This window comes from Vulpes vulpes, chromosome 5 (genome assembly GCF_048418805.1).
Source record: "Vulpes vulpes isolate BD-2025 chromosome 5, VulVul3, whole genome shotgun sequence".
Taxonomy (NCBI): Eukaryota; Metazoa; Chordata; class Mammalia; order Carnivora; family Canidae; genus Vulpes; species Vulpes vulpes.
Genome location: NC_132784.1, coordinates 40678428 through 40693839, shown reverse-complemented (window position 1 = coordinate 40693839; position 15412 = coordinate 40678428). Strand labels below are relative to the sequence as shown.

The 15412-nt window shown below is 40.9% G+C and overlaps 1 protein-coding gene across 1 annotated transcript in view; it reads right to left on the bottom strand.

Annotated features, from left to right (window-relative positions):
* Positions 1-208: 208 nt before the first annotated feature.
* ONECUT2 (one cut homeobox 2) overlaps positions 209-15412 on the bottom strand; it is a 61877-nt gene continuing 46673 nt past the window's right edge. The window contains exon 2 of the mRNA XM_025997547.2: positions 209-15140. Coding sequence (XP_025853332.2) covers positions 14854-15140 — 287 coding nt within the window. The 3' untranslated portion in view covers positions 209-14853. The remainder of the gene's footprint in view (positions 15141-15412) is intronic.

Here is a 15412-nt window from a genome sequence, read left to right as displayed (position 1 = left end):
GGTATCCCTAACCTTTTGTGGCTGATAACATGGTTGATAGATTTGTTGATTATAAAATGTGCCTCACTTCCTGTGAGAGGTCATGAAGTTGCAATCTTACTAAGCTGAGTAACTTAATTGTTCTTTATAAAACTGCAATGGGATGCAATAGGAGAAGGACGCTTAATCCATCCCATGAAAAGGGAAAAAGAAGCCAAGTGAGCCATGGTCAATGAATGAAAGCAGTTTATTTGACATTAATTGCAGAATTTACAGCACTACCATTTAATGATAGGAATAAAAATAGAAAGAATCCAGTGTAAGCAATGTTGTGGACAAAACATCAGGGTGGGAAATGAGCAAAATTGAAAAATGCAATTAACATTCAAAGAAATCTTCCAAAGGACTGGGAACTTATCAAGGGGTGAGCAGCCCCTTGATAATGGTGTGTGATCCTCATCCCCACCAGGATTTCAGGGCAGCCACTGAACATATACCCTGTTGACCATCCCTGGAAAATCTTTCAGCATAGTCTGACTTAGCATGTCTGAGATGGGGTGAAATCTGTGTTATAATATGCTTTGGAAATATAGCTCAGAGTGTAAAGAAAAATAAGAATGTAGATTAACTAGCATGTGAGTTTACTTTTTCAAAACAGAAGGGAGCACAAATTTTATGGGTGTGTTTTCCTGATTTTAAATATAAGAGGTGATATCAAAGGGATTGACTAAAAATAAAGTTTAAAATTTTCCTCTATGATTTTCTTGGAGATAATATTTGAAAAATCAAGGAAATAGAACAAGAGGTGTGCATGTGACTCTTTGATCTCTTGTCATCTTGGAATCTGGATAAGGACCTATGAAAGGTAGGGTTTCTACTACAAGGCTGAGTTTCTGGAAGAGCTGACCTAGAAGCCATGTGGTAGAGTAGGGGCTCTGAATGGGTACAGTGGGGGTTAACCGCTCTATAGCCATTTCCCAATGGGTTAGTCTCTTCTTTACATTTTAAAACTTTAAATAGAGCTGGGGCAAATTCTTCTCTCTTTTCCTCTTCCTCCTTTCCCTCGTCCTAGTCACCCTTGAAACTATAAGGCAACCAATAGATTGCAAGAAAGGATTCAAGCCCTACAGGCCAAGATGTGAAATTAAAAGGTGTTTTTAATACCCCAAAGCAACACCTTTGAGGTCAGGGCCTAAAGTAAGAGAAAAGCCAGGATTCACTCAATAATAAGAACAAAAACCCATGAAAAAAAATTTTAGAATTTGTTCTCACTCACTTTGGTGGAAGGAATAGGTTCTCTATTAAGAATTCATTGGCCAAGAAAGAACCTACTTTACTTGTACTAATAAAATGTTAATTTGTATAGAAATATTAGGATAGGAAAGATGAAAAAAATTGGCTAGGCTCTTTTCTCTGCAGTACAGGAAAACACCTTCTTGGAGAAAAGCAAAGGATGGAGAAGAGAACTAAGTGAAACGTTGGTCAATCCTAATCATCTTTGTCCATAAAACTGTTTGGCATCCTGGACTGAGGGGGAAAGGCCTGAACTGCTCTAGGATTGAGGGGAGGAAACAAGATCTGGTGGTTGGAGATATGGATTAAAAGAATAACCAGCACCAAGGTGTTGCCCACGTCATCTCAGTCCCTGCCTGCCTAACTTAGATGTTCTTTATCATTTTTTTTAGTGTGAAGGTTGTCTTCCTGTTTCAGGAATTCCAATTTGGCAGATGTCTTACAATCTTGCATGGTTAAAAGCTTGCTGGCACCATTTAGACACAAAATGACATGGTAAGAAAGGAAATAAATTCTGCCTTCAAGGAAGTATCTGTTAATAGTATGACAACCGACTCAATAGCTAGTCTTCAAATACTTCATCTTTCTTCTTAGGTAGCAGGTTCCCTGTCATAATCTGAAAAAAACTTTCCTAGAGAGCAAATTGACTCTTACACTAAAATTCCAAATTGAGTCAAAGCAAGGAAAATGGGGTGGGGATGGGGGAATCCCAAGTTCTTCTTTTCAGTAGGACTTTCAAGAAGAGATAAAATAGGCATTACTATGCCCTGTTCTTGGTTCACTCAATAGCTGTGGTTCAGCCTGTCTCCTATGAAAGATCAATAGCACGGGCAATGCACATGGTCCCCTCAGAGATGAGCAAGGCACAGAGAGGCAGTGGGGTCTCCTTTTCCCTCTAGTATCTTTCCAGATCCAAGAACTGGGAATAGCTAAAATACAAATTAGAAACAAGACGACAAGAAGAACCTACTCATACTTCTCTTTGTTTGCCAAGTAACTGTCTACAAAGTTATAGATAAAACAGCTAAACCAGGATGCAGAGGAAGGTAAGGGGGATTCTGGTTTGAAAGAGCCCCACTGAATTGTGGGGACCTGGATGCTTTGCAGTAGACAAGATGGTAAAGCAAACCAGATGGTTCACCCATAGCCTTGGCTGGTAAAGCCCAGCTTGAGGAGAGATGAGTGCCTGGTGGGCCACTGAAGATTTGGGGTTGCTATGGTTTCTTCCTTACCTTTTCTGTAAGAATTGGGGTCTGCTTTCATGCTGGCATGTGCTCAAGGACAAGGGATCTCAGAGAAGTGCTGGGGTTGAGAGAGAGAGAGAGAGAGAGAGAGAGAGAGAGAGAGATTGAGAGAAAGGTTAGCAAGCTTGGTCCCAGCTCTCTTTAAAGTGACACTCATGGAGATCTCTTCCTAATGCCCAAATCTACCTTCTAGCCCATGACTTTAATTTCTCAGGCTAGGCCCACGTTCCCCCATGAGAGAAGTGAAATCCAGGCCAAGCTGAGGGAATTCCATAGTTCTGTGTCTCCAAGGAAAGGACATCCACTGGCACAAAGCATTGAGTAAAAACCCTTTAATAACAAAATAACATTCACGATGTAGCTACTTCAGTTGTCTGGAAAACTCAGCTTACACTTGATTCAACATATCACTTTCCACAAAGTTTTTATTTTAAAAAAAAAGGACATAAAATGGCATAACGAAATATACCTTGCGTTTCATAAGACAAGTCTTCTTGGCAAATCTTGGTGAGCCAGACCCATGCATTGCTTGTCATAAAAAGGGCTGGGCACGCTCATGTCTCAGACACTCCTCTGTTTACTTTGGATGAAAATGCATGAACTTTGTAGATATTTCAGTATCTCCATCAAGAGGAATAGTTTGTGGGTTTGTGAGTGTGAGGAGAACTTCACTGAAACAAATGATCTATTTTGTTTATTGCGGAAGAACATACAAAGCTTTCTGGAAGATTGAACACTATTACAATCATTAACTGTCTTAACAGAAGCCAACTTAAAATTCTGGTATCCAATCCCATCTTTGGCAAATTAACCAGGGGAAAAAATTAAAAAGACTATATATTACAAAGCTCTCATTATCACAATATACTTTATAAGGACAAATTAAAAAAAAAATGTTTCCATTAATGAAAGCGCATTCCCCAAAATTCTCATTGACTGGCAATAGGAACGGTCTACTGGTCGGCAGTTTCTAATAATTTGCATAGCAGATTGCTGTTTTCCCACCACTGTTTCCCAAACTGCACTCTCCTATGCAGAGTAAAGTGTGCTTGGCAATTGGTTTGGCTTTACGTCAAGCATATTGGTTTGGGAAATCGGTATGAAACTTGAGAATGAGTTTCAGACCCCAAATGTAAGAAAGAGCAAGTTTGCCCAATCCACTGCAACTGTAAAATGCCTTTTGAGATATAGAGGCCTCAGGTAATTGGGGAGTTTAAACAAAGATGGTTTTCCAAAACTGGGTTTCTCCCCTCTAGGACAGGAGAAACATTGTCGGGCGGGAAACAGGGTCACGTCTGTCCCTTGAGAGGAAGAACCACGACATGACTGCGCAGGTGATGTTTTGGGGAATGGCCATCTATTTTTGCCCAAATCACTGGAACACTTGGTGGGGTTGTCCAGGAAAATGGACAAAAAAAAGCCCAGAATAATTACCGTTATTCACACCATTTGAGTTTCTATTGAGAATTGACCTGACCACAAAATATCAGAAAAAACCAAGCACAAAGTGGGCATTCCCAAGCAGAGATCTTGGAGAAGTTAGGGCTGGATGATTTCATATCTCCATTTAACACGGCCAGTTAGGTCTGAGGTCATGAACATAAAGCCAAAGTGACTCCTTTTCGAGGAAATTAAAAATGCAGAGTTGAGTTGTTTTTTTTCAATGTTTGTTTCCAAACCCCTCTCAAATACAGTGATACTGCTGGTCAGTTATGAGGATCCCGATTTGTGGAATGCACGTTGGTAACTCAAACTTGGAATGACTTTTCTCCTAAAATTTGAATTCGATTCATTTGGACTTATTTTGAAATCTCAATAGATGTAAAGGTATTTTTTGAGGTGAGATATCTCCCAATAAAACCAATATTACCAATGTCTGAGGCTGAACTGTGTACATTTTCACAGTTTAATGTATACACAACTGTTCAACAACTGCTAACAAACGATCGGCACCCATGCATAAATAAAGTCCATTGAACCAAAGGGGAAGATCTAGTTCAAAATGAAAAATGTTGCTATTAAGACCACAATGCATCACACTGCTAAATTTTTAGCCTCATGCATAAAATTATAGCACTGATTGGCAGTTGCTAATTATAATACTACACTGTTAACACAGAACAATTAATTGTTCAGACCAAGTAGCACAAATGTAGAAAATAATTTTTTTCAACAGAGCAAATGAACACAGATTGTTTCTTCAGCAAAATATGAAACTGTAAACTTTGGGCTCATTCTGCAATTTTCCCCAATCCAGAATAAATAAAATCCAAAGGGGAAAAAAAAAAGAACATACATTTTTTTTTAAGCGCACCTTTTTGTCTATTACAAAAGCACAACCTAAAACGTATAAAGCTTTTTTTTCTTTTTTCTTTTTTTAAATCACAGTTACCAAAAGAAACAGTGAATAATTTATTACATACGCTATAATAACATTACTCTAAACACTATTATCTATGAGGTATATCTGAGAAAATTCGGTAAGGATTTGCGCGGTCTGCATTGCCAACATGCCCAGGTTCATATTAAAGCTTTGGAACCGTGAAAAACTAGAAAAGGGACAAGAATTGGGGGAGGCAGAAGGAGGAGACAGAGAGAAAGAACCTTTGGTATTAGTACAAATCTTGTTCTTTGCAGGGTTGCATTGCAAAGCACCACAGTACAATAAGCCCACCAATTTACTGTATGGAGGCCCAGTTGAAGCTGAGGTATTCACAGGAAGGATTAAAAAAAGCACAGAGAGGTCCAGACTGGCTAAATCGTTGCTTTGGTTCAAGCAAGGCACTCGTCCCGTGGTTATGTCACACTTTGCAAGTGAAGCATGAGGCTGGGAGGGGGCGGGGGGGGGGGGGGTTGCTGAGGAGGAGACTGCCAATCGGGGATGTTTTCTGTGTTCAGGCTGCAATCACTCTCTCTGGGTTCCCTCTTGTGGGGGCTTGGTAGTGGGGAGGGTGGAGTTTGTTTTGCTTCTAGGGGAGCACTCTGTTGCCCAAACAGCAGATCTTCTTTCTTATGTCTCCCAGGTATTCTGAAAATTCTGTTTTTAATAGGAATTTGGGAAGAAAACCAAAATCATTTGCTGTTTGGAAGGAAGGCCTTGCAAGTTTGCCTCGTATGGGGGTGGGGTGGGGAGATGGAGCTTGGAGCTTGTCTGAACAAGAGATAACTTTCACAGGTGTCTGTATGGGAAACTGCAAAGGGGTATGTGTCTCCTCGTCTTGTCAATCTGTCTTCTAAATTCCTCTACCAGCTAATCTTTTGATGCATGGGGTGGATGAGTTGACTGGTCTTTTCCCTTCTTAGTTTCTTTGTCGAATAGTCTCTTAAAAAGCTCAAAGATAACTACAGTATGTGAAGTAAAAAATACGAGTACTCAATAAAGAGCCATACAGACTAGAGGTGGATCTTTGTATATGTCTAAAACCCATCTGGTCAAAAGCTGAGAATGATTCATTGGCTAACATACAAATCACTCTGAGGAATGGATCTTCATAGTGATTTAATAATTTAATGGAATCAAAAGAAACTTACAGAGGACCAATTAATTTTATGAGTAAGAAGGGAAGAGAGAAGCAACTTTAATCACTTCTGAAAGTGGTCTATCTATCTATTCCTCTGAAATTCTAGGGTTATCTTTCATTTACAATGAATAATCCCTAAGGATCCAAGGATGTAAGGCTTAAACTTCTCATATATACAGAGCTGGCCTAGAAACAAAGTATAAACACCCACACGTCAAGAGGAAAAAGACAAAAGCTGAACAGCTTCACTCTCACCTGTGCAGTGATCAAACTCCCTTTCTCTGATAAATATGACCTAAAAATATCCATAATAATGAAACTCCACAGACCAAGAATGGACTTTATCTTCTCACTGAATTAAACGTTTCTATATACAACACTTTGCAATGCACAGGTTCAAAAGTGGTCACACGGATCAATGCCTACTTCCAGGGCAAAAACCCCTCTATGAGCTTATGACTGGCCACCTTTGCAAGCAACTGATCTTATGTGACTTTATGCTGAGATGCTAACCAGACGGCATTGAAATGCCTGTGGCTGCTTCTACAGAGTGAAAATGTTAAGTGACAAGCCCCAGACCCCACTCATTGCTAAAGGATTGCCCCCTTCCTCTCTGCCGACATATGGCCCATCTCATGCACAGGTAGCTCTGAGCAATGGGTACAGTGCTGGAGCAGAAGGCAGGAGGAGGCTTGTCTGGGCTTTGCCCCTAGACGGTTGGGTAACTATTTCACTCCTCTGAGCCTCTGGGGGTTGGACTAAATTTCTAAGGTCCCTTCCAGCTCTTTCGCTCAATGATTAGAATTTCTATTTCAGTTAATTAGAAATCTTTACTGTGATAGCTCCAAAGCGGGGACAGAGGTCACAGCTAAGACTGAAGGCCACTTCCAACCAGTCTTCTTCACCAATTTGGAATTGGAATTTAAGGAGTCCAATTACAGCAGCATCTGAACTTGCATCCTGAACATGTGCAGGGGACAGCGAACAAATGAGAGAAACACAGAAAATATCCCTTTCCAAATTAGCAGCCACCGTCACATAGATAATTATTTCTTTGGGGTATCTGAGCTGTGGCTGTACATACCATATGTCAGAGAGAATAGTTAAAATTATAAAAGAGCACAAGCAAAATGCAGACCGCACAGAGAAAGAAATCTTTGGTATCTTTGGTGTCATCAACACGATTAAAATTACAAATGGAAAAAGTCAGTGAGGTAGCCTTCTTTGGTTCTCACTAGAAATAGAAAGTTTTTCCTTTTTTTTTTCTTTTTTCTGCTTTTTTTCCCTTTTTGTTTTGTTGTTTTACACACATACAGAGTTCATTCTTGGAAGCAGCTAGTGTAAGGGTTTCTCTCTTTTTGCTGTTATGATCTTTGAAAATTTATTTATTTTTTCCAGTTTCTGTAAAGAAGCCCCGAAATCCAGGCTGGTGAAGCAGGGTCTCGACATGTGTTTTCTGAACGCACAGGTTCGGGTTGAATAGTCATTGCTCGTCCACAAACTTTGCTCTGTTGTTCTGACAGCAAACAAACTGCAGTGCTCTCTATTGTTTTAAATAAAAAATATAAACTATACAGTGCACCTTTTGTAGATGCTGAATAAGTTAAATAAATAAGTTACGATAGGAAGGCTCTGAGGGCCCCAATAATTAAAAGGTGACGTTTGCCTGGTACCAGGTGGGGCTGCAAACTTAAATTAAATAATTTAATAATCATTAAACTATTTTCAAAGTTAATTCGAGAAGGAAAAATACCTTGATTTTTTTTTTTTTTGGTAACGTGTACTTTTTCCCTGTCTGTAACAGATTTTCACTGCTTTATAAAGCAAACCATCTTTCAAGAGAATCCTAAAAGAAATCTTGCATCTCTGATGCACCATTGGTCTATATTTTGATAAATAAGCACAAGGAGTAAAATTAACCTAAGATGATGAACTAATTACCAAAATCCTATACATTTGTGTGCTAGAAACTAATTTAAATAAATTAATTACATTAATGGTACATAGCCTGTTGGGTCATAACCCAAAGAGACAAAGGGGGGAAAATGTTTCTTTTTGACGGTCTTCATTTTTTTTTTTTTTTGATGGACAAAATGTATAGCCTCTTTCGATAGCTAAGTGAAAATAAAGCAGGAAATCATAACCTCTAAAACTTCCTCACGTTCATAAAGACCATTTCGATGTGACAAGCACAAAGAAAAAATCCCCACTTCCCCCTCTAGCTGGTGCAGCCCCCACGACACCACATCCCATTGTCTCAACCCTGGAAACCAGAGCCCACTTTTCTCCTATGACTTTGCACTTTGCTATTTTTTTTTTTTGTTTTTGTTTTTTTCCTTTTTTTTCCTTTTTTCATTCTTGTCCTTTTCCAGGTCTTTGGATTTAGCTGTAGTTATGAGAGATCCAGAATAAAGCTATTCAACCGAAGTCATCAAGCATATGTGTCATTCTTACACAGATGATTAAACAATATCCAAGGTTTCTTGAAAGTTGAGTTTATCTTGGATGTGCCCAAATGAAAGTAATTCCAAGTGTACACCATGAAGATGCTGGGATACTTTTCTTTCCTGCACTTTAGTTTTCAATGTTATAATAAATAAAGCAATGCACATTGTAGAAGTCTCACATAGATGTTAAGTGATCATTTGAACTCATTTGTTGTAACAGATGACAGCATACATGTATGGAGATGTCTGTGCACAGTCTGGACACCCATAGGTAATGTGTGTTGCTATAAGGACAGCTATGAGAATACATGTCGAGAGATGTCTCTAAATCCATATACATCCACGCTGACAGACTGTTTAAGCTTTAGGCAAACTTATCTATCAAGGTTTATGCTCTGTGAAATGTCTGCTGCTGAAGATGGAGCAATGTGGAAGGCTTCCATGGAATGAACAGACCTGTAGCAATGTGGTTTTTTTTCCCCCTATACACATTTTCTCCACTAAAAAGGTCTTAGCAAGTTGATTCCAGTCAACCAAACTCAAAAACCTATAAGGACAGCTTGGGCTCTCACTTTAACCTGTCTCAGACTGTTAGAGTCCTTTTGGTATCTGAGAACAATGAGCATTTCAGGTCCCTGTGGGATTCATCTAATAGCCCAATAGGCCTCAATTATAGACTTTGTGTCTACCTATACATAAGGCCTTACATTAATCATTATTTTGGTATTTTATAACACATTCTGAGACTTTCTAAAACAAACCCCCCACCCCTCTCCCTCAGAAAGAAAGAAATAATGGGCAGAAAATGGGCATCGGGACAGCCATATTTAAAGCCAATATCATTAATTTATGAGACTTATACAACGAACAGCCCCCTCTTCCTTTAGTAAGGATTTGGGGGCCTTATTTGAAAACTATAATCTCCTGTTGTTTTAGAGGTGATTTGGTCTTAGCTAAATGTACAAAATTATTTAGCTATCCAGTCTTGCATGTGAATATTTGAAAGTTACAGGCACACCAGCTCTATCCCTTCTCTATCTACCATTTCTTACCCACTCTTCCTGGTTAGGCTAACAAGTCCAACTACATAGCGTCAGCAGCAACAACAACAACAAAAATCATCTCTGATCTGTTAAGAATCATGGCAGTTACTTTCATAGGACTTGTGTTTGGGCTTTAGGGTCAACCTTCACCACATGTATCATCCCTTTTCCTCTGCTTTTTAATAGAGTCCATTATTCTTCAACAACATTGGGACTCAGGCTGTTCTTTTTATATTTTTAAAAATTCCTACTATACTACCTGCTGAAAATCAGAGTTCACTGCAGAGGTATATTGTCATGACACTTGGGTAATGGTAGTCAGACACTTCAATAATTCTACCAGCATTGTTTCAAAAGTGGGAAAGTTTCCCAGCCTATACCAGGTAGTAGTGATTTAAAAAAAAAAAAGTTCAACTTTAATTTATTGGCATTAAAAGGTGGGTGACCAGCACAGGTCAGATGAAATGACCGATCGTCTAAAAGGCATTTATATTTGGCTTTCAAATATACTGTTTGAATTACAAAAATGCATATGTGTGTGTGTGTGTGTGTGTCGGATCTACCTTCCGAATTCTGGGTTCATTTTAGGCTGAAATGAAAATTAGCTTACATTTTCTAAGCCCACAGTAGCCAAGAGCCCATGGCAAAAGATGCAAAGCTGATGCTCTGACCTCTCCAGAGGAAGCGGCCTCCTGAGCACCTCATTCCTTTTCCTCCCCTTTAAGTGGTACAACCTACCATTTTACATTTTGGAAAAGCCTTTACGTATCAGGGTTGAGTTTTTATTGTTGTTGTTTTCCTTTAAAAAAGAACTAGACTGGCTCTTTTAAAAATTTTCCCAGGATGAAAGAATTATATCCCCAGCACCAAAATCACATTGCAAACAAAAGTGAAGCAAGCTTATTTCTCTACAGGAATAAAGAAAAGTTATTTTTTCCACTCAATAGCCTCTAGATTTCTGTTGCCTCAAGAATGTGAATTTTGGCTTAGACTGTCCCTTTACACTGTCCACTTTGTTGCTGATGGCTGAGGCATGCCTGGAATTTTTTTGGATTGAAGAAACAGATCCTCAAGTCTAACCAAGTCCAAATGGTTATTTTCTCTGAAATGATTAACTTAAGTTTTAAAAATGCTTGAGGAAACCCATTGGGTCAAATTTCATTACCTTTAAATTGGCAGGATCTTTTTTTTGCTTTCAGATTTTTCACAAATTGAAATTCTGTAGGGCTTAAAATTCTGATACATAAATATATGAATACACATGTGTACTCATAGATGTATGTAAATAATTTTCTAGAAGCAAGCACCTCTCTCTGGGATGACATTATCCAGTAAGAAACATTTGACAAACGTCCTTGGAGGGAAGTTCTTGCCCCTTTTGCATCATCACGTCCTCCTCGGGTCACCAGCAACACGGAGGGAGGGCGTACGTGGCTACAGGTTTTAGCACTACGGAAATCTCAGGCCACAAAGGCAGCCTCTTTGGGTTTTGACATCTTCAGAGGGTGCTGGAACCCAAATGGTGAGATTAGCATGCCAAAGGATCGCTAACCAAACCAAGCAGGCTTGTTCCCTCAATCCAATCTCCAAAACACTGGCCCCAAGTCACAAGGATTTCATTTAGAAAGGGCTGAGCTGAAACTCCTTTTTATCAACCCATATGGAGCATTCCCCGGCTGAAACATGCTCTTTTTCTCAGTTGTCTGACAAAGAAGACATGGGGTATGAGCAAGAGACAAAAGGATACCAGGAAAAGTCCTGGAAAACGTCGCGATCAGATGGAGTACAAAAGCCACGGAGAGTCATATTCCTTCAAAGCTCTGTGACTGCTGCCCCTGCCAAGGGAGAGCCCCATGGTGGGCACAAGGAGGTGGTACTTCGGACGATGGGGCACTCGGGGGCAGGATGCTGGGATTCACCCCAAACCCTGCTTTGTGTTTTCCCTCCAGGCTTGAGACAAGCCCCCGAGGAGTAAGTATCACTGCCTTACTCCAGTGCCCGCTGTGGTTGCACACAGGCCTGTCAGTACAGGTTGGTAACTGCCACCCTGAGGAAACCTGGTCAGCCCATCGCAACAGGAGTTGGGCTTCCCCTGTGAGAAGTCCCTTCGGTGGATCTGCTCACTGAGGGGATCTGGACACCCTGATAGGACGGGGTAGCTCCTGGAGAACACCTTCTGGACTGGCCTCATCTTCACAGCTAGTGGGAATGGACCACCGAGCCTCCCCAGCAGTTACAGAAGCACCCCACTGGCCCCAGCCCAGCTGGGGGCCCGGTCTCACGGATAGACCCCACTCGCTACCTTGACGGTGGCTGAGGCGTAGACTAGAGATGGCTCCAGATACAAATAAAAACTCCTTTGCACCATGGATCCATTTATCAACAGGCTAAATGTTGAAATGCTGGAGTTGGACTTTCAACCTTTTCAGGAACTTTCACAGAAATCTGAGTACTCCAAATCATCCACAGTGGAGAACGGACTCTGGGATGGCATGAGAAATGAGCAGAATTCGGAACTGAATGCTTAATAAATGAAGCACTTGACCAAAACAAGACATGGATTCGGACAGCAAGAATTTGGGGTTATCACCAATGTCAAGTTGAATCTATATATGTATTCATATATTATATATATATCTCTTTCTTTAGAAATGCAACTTTACAGCCGATTTTTAAAAAGCTAATAGAAAAGTAGAAACTGGCAATTATTTTTACATGTTTCCCCCCTCCCCCAAATGAAGCCGTTAGGATGTAGCAATCACATGAAAATGAGGCTGTTGATTCCTCTACAAACTCTTTGGTTCTGTGGTTCAGGAGAGGATGTGTCACCAAGACCTCTGACCCTGACCCTCACTCCCCTTCCCTCCCCTGATGCTGAGACTCTGAACATAGAAGGAACCAAGTCTAAGGGGTTAGCAAAGAACATTCAAGTGACATTATTCCCCAAACTCTGAGGAGTAGAGAGAACAGTTCAGTATCCCAACATCTTAAACTTGGAGTCCATGGAACCTTTTGAGAGATTCCATGTTGGGGTAGAAAGCCATAAAACAAAATTAAAGGGAAACAATAAAATCAAATCAATGACCCTTTCCTTTTGTTGCTCAGAAACAAAATTGATTACCTTCCCACAGATCAATGACGCTATTAGTATTTTAGCCAGACAAGAGGAGATAACGAATTGAAACAAAAGATGTGAGAAATCCTCATCTTTGGTATTGTAGCTGTTGAGGTTTCTGTTGCTCTGTTCCGTGTTCTTTTGAAAAACTGCATAGGCACAAATTAAAGACAATCTTCAACTTTAAGATTACCGCGTGAGTTGTCAAATGAAGCAGTAGCCGCCGAGGCTTTTCCTCATATCTATTCCTGTCTCAACCCTTTCTTTAAAATCTGCTTCCAAAAAATGTCCCAAGAGGTCTGTTTAAGCACAGTGTGTCTCGCTGTTTTTTGTGTTTTTTTTGTTGTTGTTGTTGTTTTGTTTTGTTGTTGGTTTTGATTTTGTGGGGTTTTTTGTTTTTGTTTTCTGGCGTGCTTCCTTCTTGTTGGTGGTGATTTTCACGGATTTACGTATTTATTTATTCATTTTAATGGAACAGTTTTGTTTGTTGCAGAATTAGGTGCAGAAAAAGTTTCTTTGGTTTCGATTAAGTAATTCATAAAAAAGTCAGTCTCAAGTGTCTGTAAAGAATCATTGCAGCGTTTGGCTTGCTTCGAACCCCTCCCCCGTGGTGCCCACCTGGGGCCATTCACTGGTAAATATGCACATCGTGACCTTCGCAACCTCCCAGAGTCATGTGGGCGCTCTTCTGCGTGCTGTGGGAAGGTGACAGCCAGGAGCCAGGGCTGGTGTGGCAAAGCCACTCCCTGGGGTGGCTTGGCTAGCCCGTCTGCTCAGCCTGATGGTGAGCCAAATGCAAGAGCTGAATGCCATTCGGAGTTGCAGAGGTTTTCTGATTTCTAAAAGTAATCACAGTATTTTTAGGCTAGAAAATGGCAAGTAATAAATGTCTTTGGTTTGCAGTATTCTGCTTCTTTGGTGTGCTGTGTTTTCTCCAGATTTACTCAGCTGTTTTGCAAGGATGATTCGACAATGGAAGAGATTTGGGACCAGATGACCCTCATGAGTTACACGTATGGTGGTTTGAATTACTCCTTTTTTTTTCATGCTAGAAAACACTGAAAAACGTCCCTACCGATGGGATGGATGAGGAAACAACAGAAATCTGAACGAGTGAGAATGGATCATGTGGTAGTTACAATGCACAATAGGAGGAACCAGGTGACTAATAACCGAGGAGGATACATCAATGATCTAAAAAAATCTAGATCTTTTAAAATGCTGCATTTTCTCCATGTACCGTAACAGTTAAATTGGCCTCCTGAGTGTGCGTCTGCATTATGTACAAACAGAATTTGTAGCAAACTGCAAAATGTGCTTGAAGCCATATTCCCAACGATTCCCTAATGACTTCACAATCAGTGTCTTGAAAATCCAGATGTGGTGAATCCAGAACCTTCCTTACTTCTCTGTTTATCTACGTTGTGCTTGATACGTTGAGCTCAAGAGAACTGATTTTTTTTTTTTTTTGATGGATCCAAGACCACGTGAGATTTCCAGGAGGTAAGGAAAAGAAAATTGTAAACTGGATCAACTTAAAGCTTTCCAAACCATTCAATGGAATGATGCCTGAGTTGGAAAAACAGGTCCTTGGATTTTTTTTTAAATTTCCGTATTTAAAAGTTGTGCTCAGTAATTATCATTCTGATTTTTTTTTTTAATGTTATGGCTGTGAACTTTGGTGTACTGTGGTATGATGAGGCTAAGCACTTGGAAAGCAAATGAGGTCATTCTTGTTGCTAGAAGAATCTCTTATGGTAGCATCTTGGGAGCCCAAACTCAGAATCCTTACACAGGCCAAATTCCCACTGTGACAGGTGGGAACTCTGACTGCAACAGGGCCCAGAGTGGGACTGTTGACATCTGGCGAGATCCCGAGCTTGGCTGACACCACACTGGAATCACCTCGCTCCAGGAAGGCCTCATTTGGGTTTCTGGGATGCTCAGCATGCTGAGAGGACAATGTCCGGTTCAAAAAGATTAATTTTCAGCTTGCACTTGGACTCCATAGCCATTGAAAACAAAACAAAACAGAACACCTGGCCTATGATTACAGCTAGAATAGAAGTTTCTTTTTAAGAGAATTGTGCTTTCAAATCACCAGTGAAGGGCCCCAGCTAAGAATCCGGTGTCTTTTTTCCTTTGTGTCTTCTTTTGTGTCGGTTGTCCCCATCTGGAGGTGACCTGTGCCCAACCGCGAGAGTCCTCCCATCACGCTTTGGTACAAGTGCTGGAGGTGGATGAGGAGCCTCCTGTGCCCAGATCGTCCTGCCACTTCTCCAGGCTGCGGCGCCGGGCATTCATGAAGAAGTTGCTGACGGTCGTAAGCTCCAGGCCCAGCTGCTGGGAAATGGTGATCTGCATCTCTTTGGACGGGCGCTTGTTCTCCTTGAAGATGGCAAAGAGTGTTCGGCGCTGGAGGTCGGTGAACACCAGGCGGGATTTCTTCTGGGAATTGTTCCTGTCTTTGTTTGGTTCTTGCTCTTTGCGTTTGCACGCTTGAAGGGAAAGAGAAGAAGGAGCGAGTCAGTACAAGTGTGAGAACCAGCACCCGAGAAGGTGAGCCATTGAAAACATCGACAAAATCGTACAAGAGGATGTAAACCGTTAAACTTTATTGTGCCAATTGCCCAGCTGTCAATAACCAGCCTTCCCAGTTCATCTCCGGGTGATGGAAGGGACCGGTTAGTGGAGAAGAGAGGACGGTGAGAACAGCAAGGCTGCTCTGCGCAGTCTGGTCTTGGCCAGCCGCAGCCCCCTGCCTCCAGCA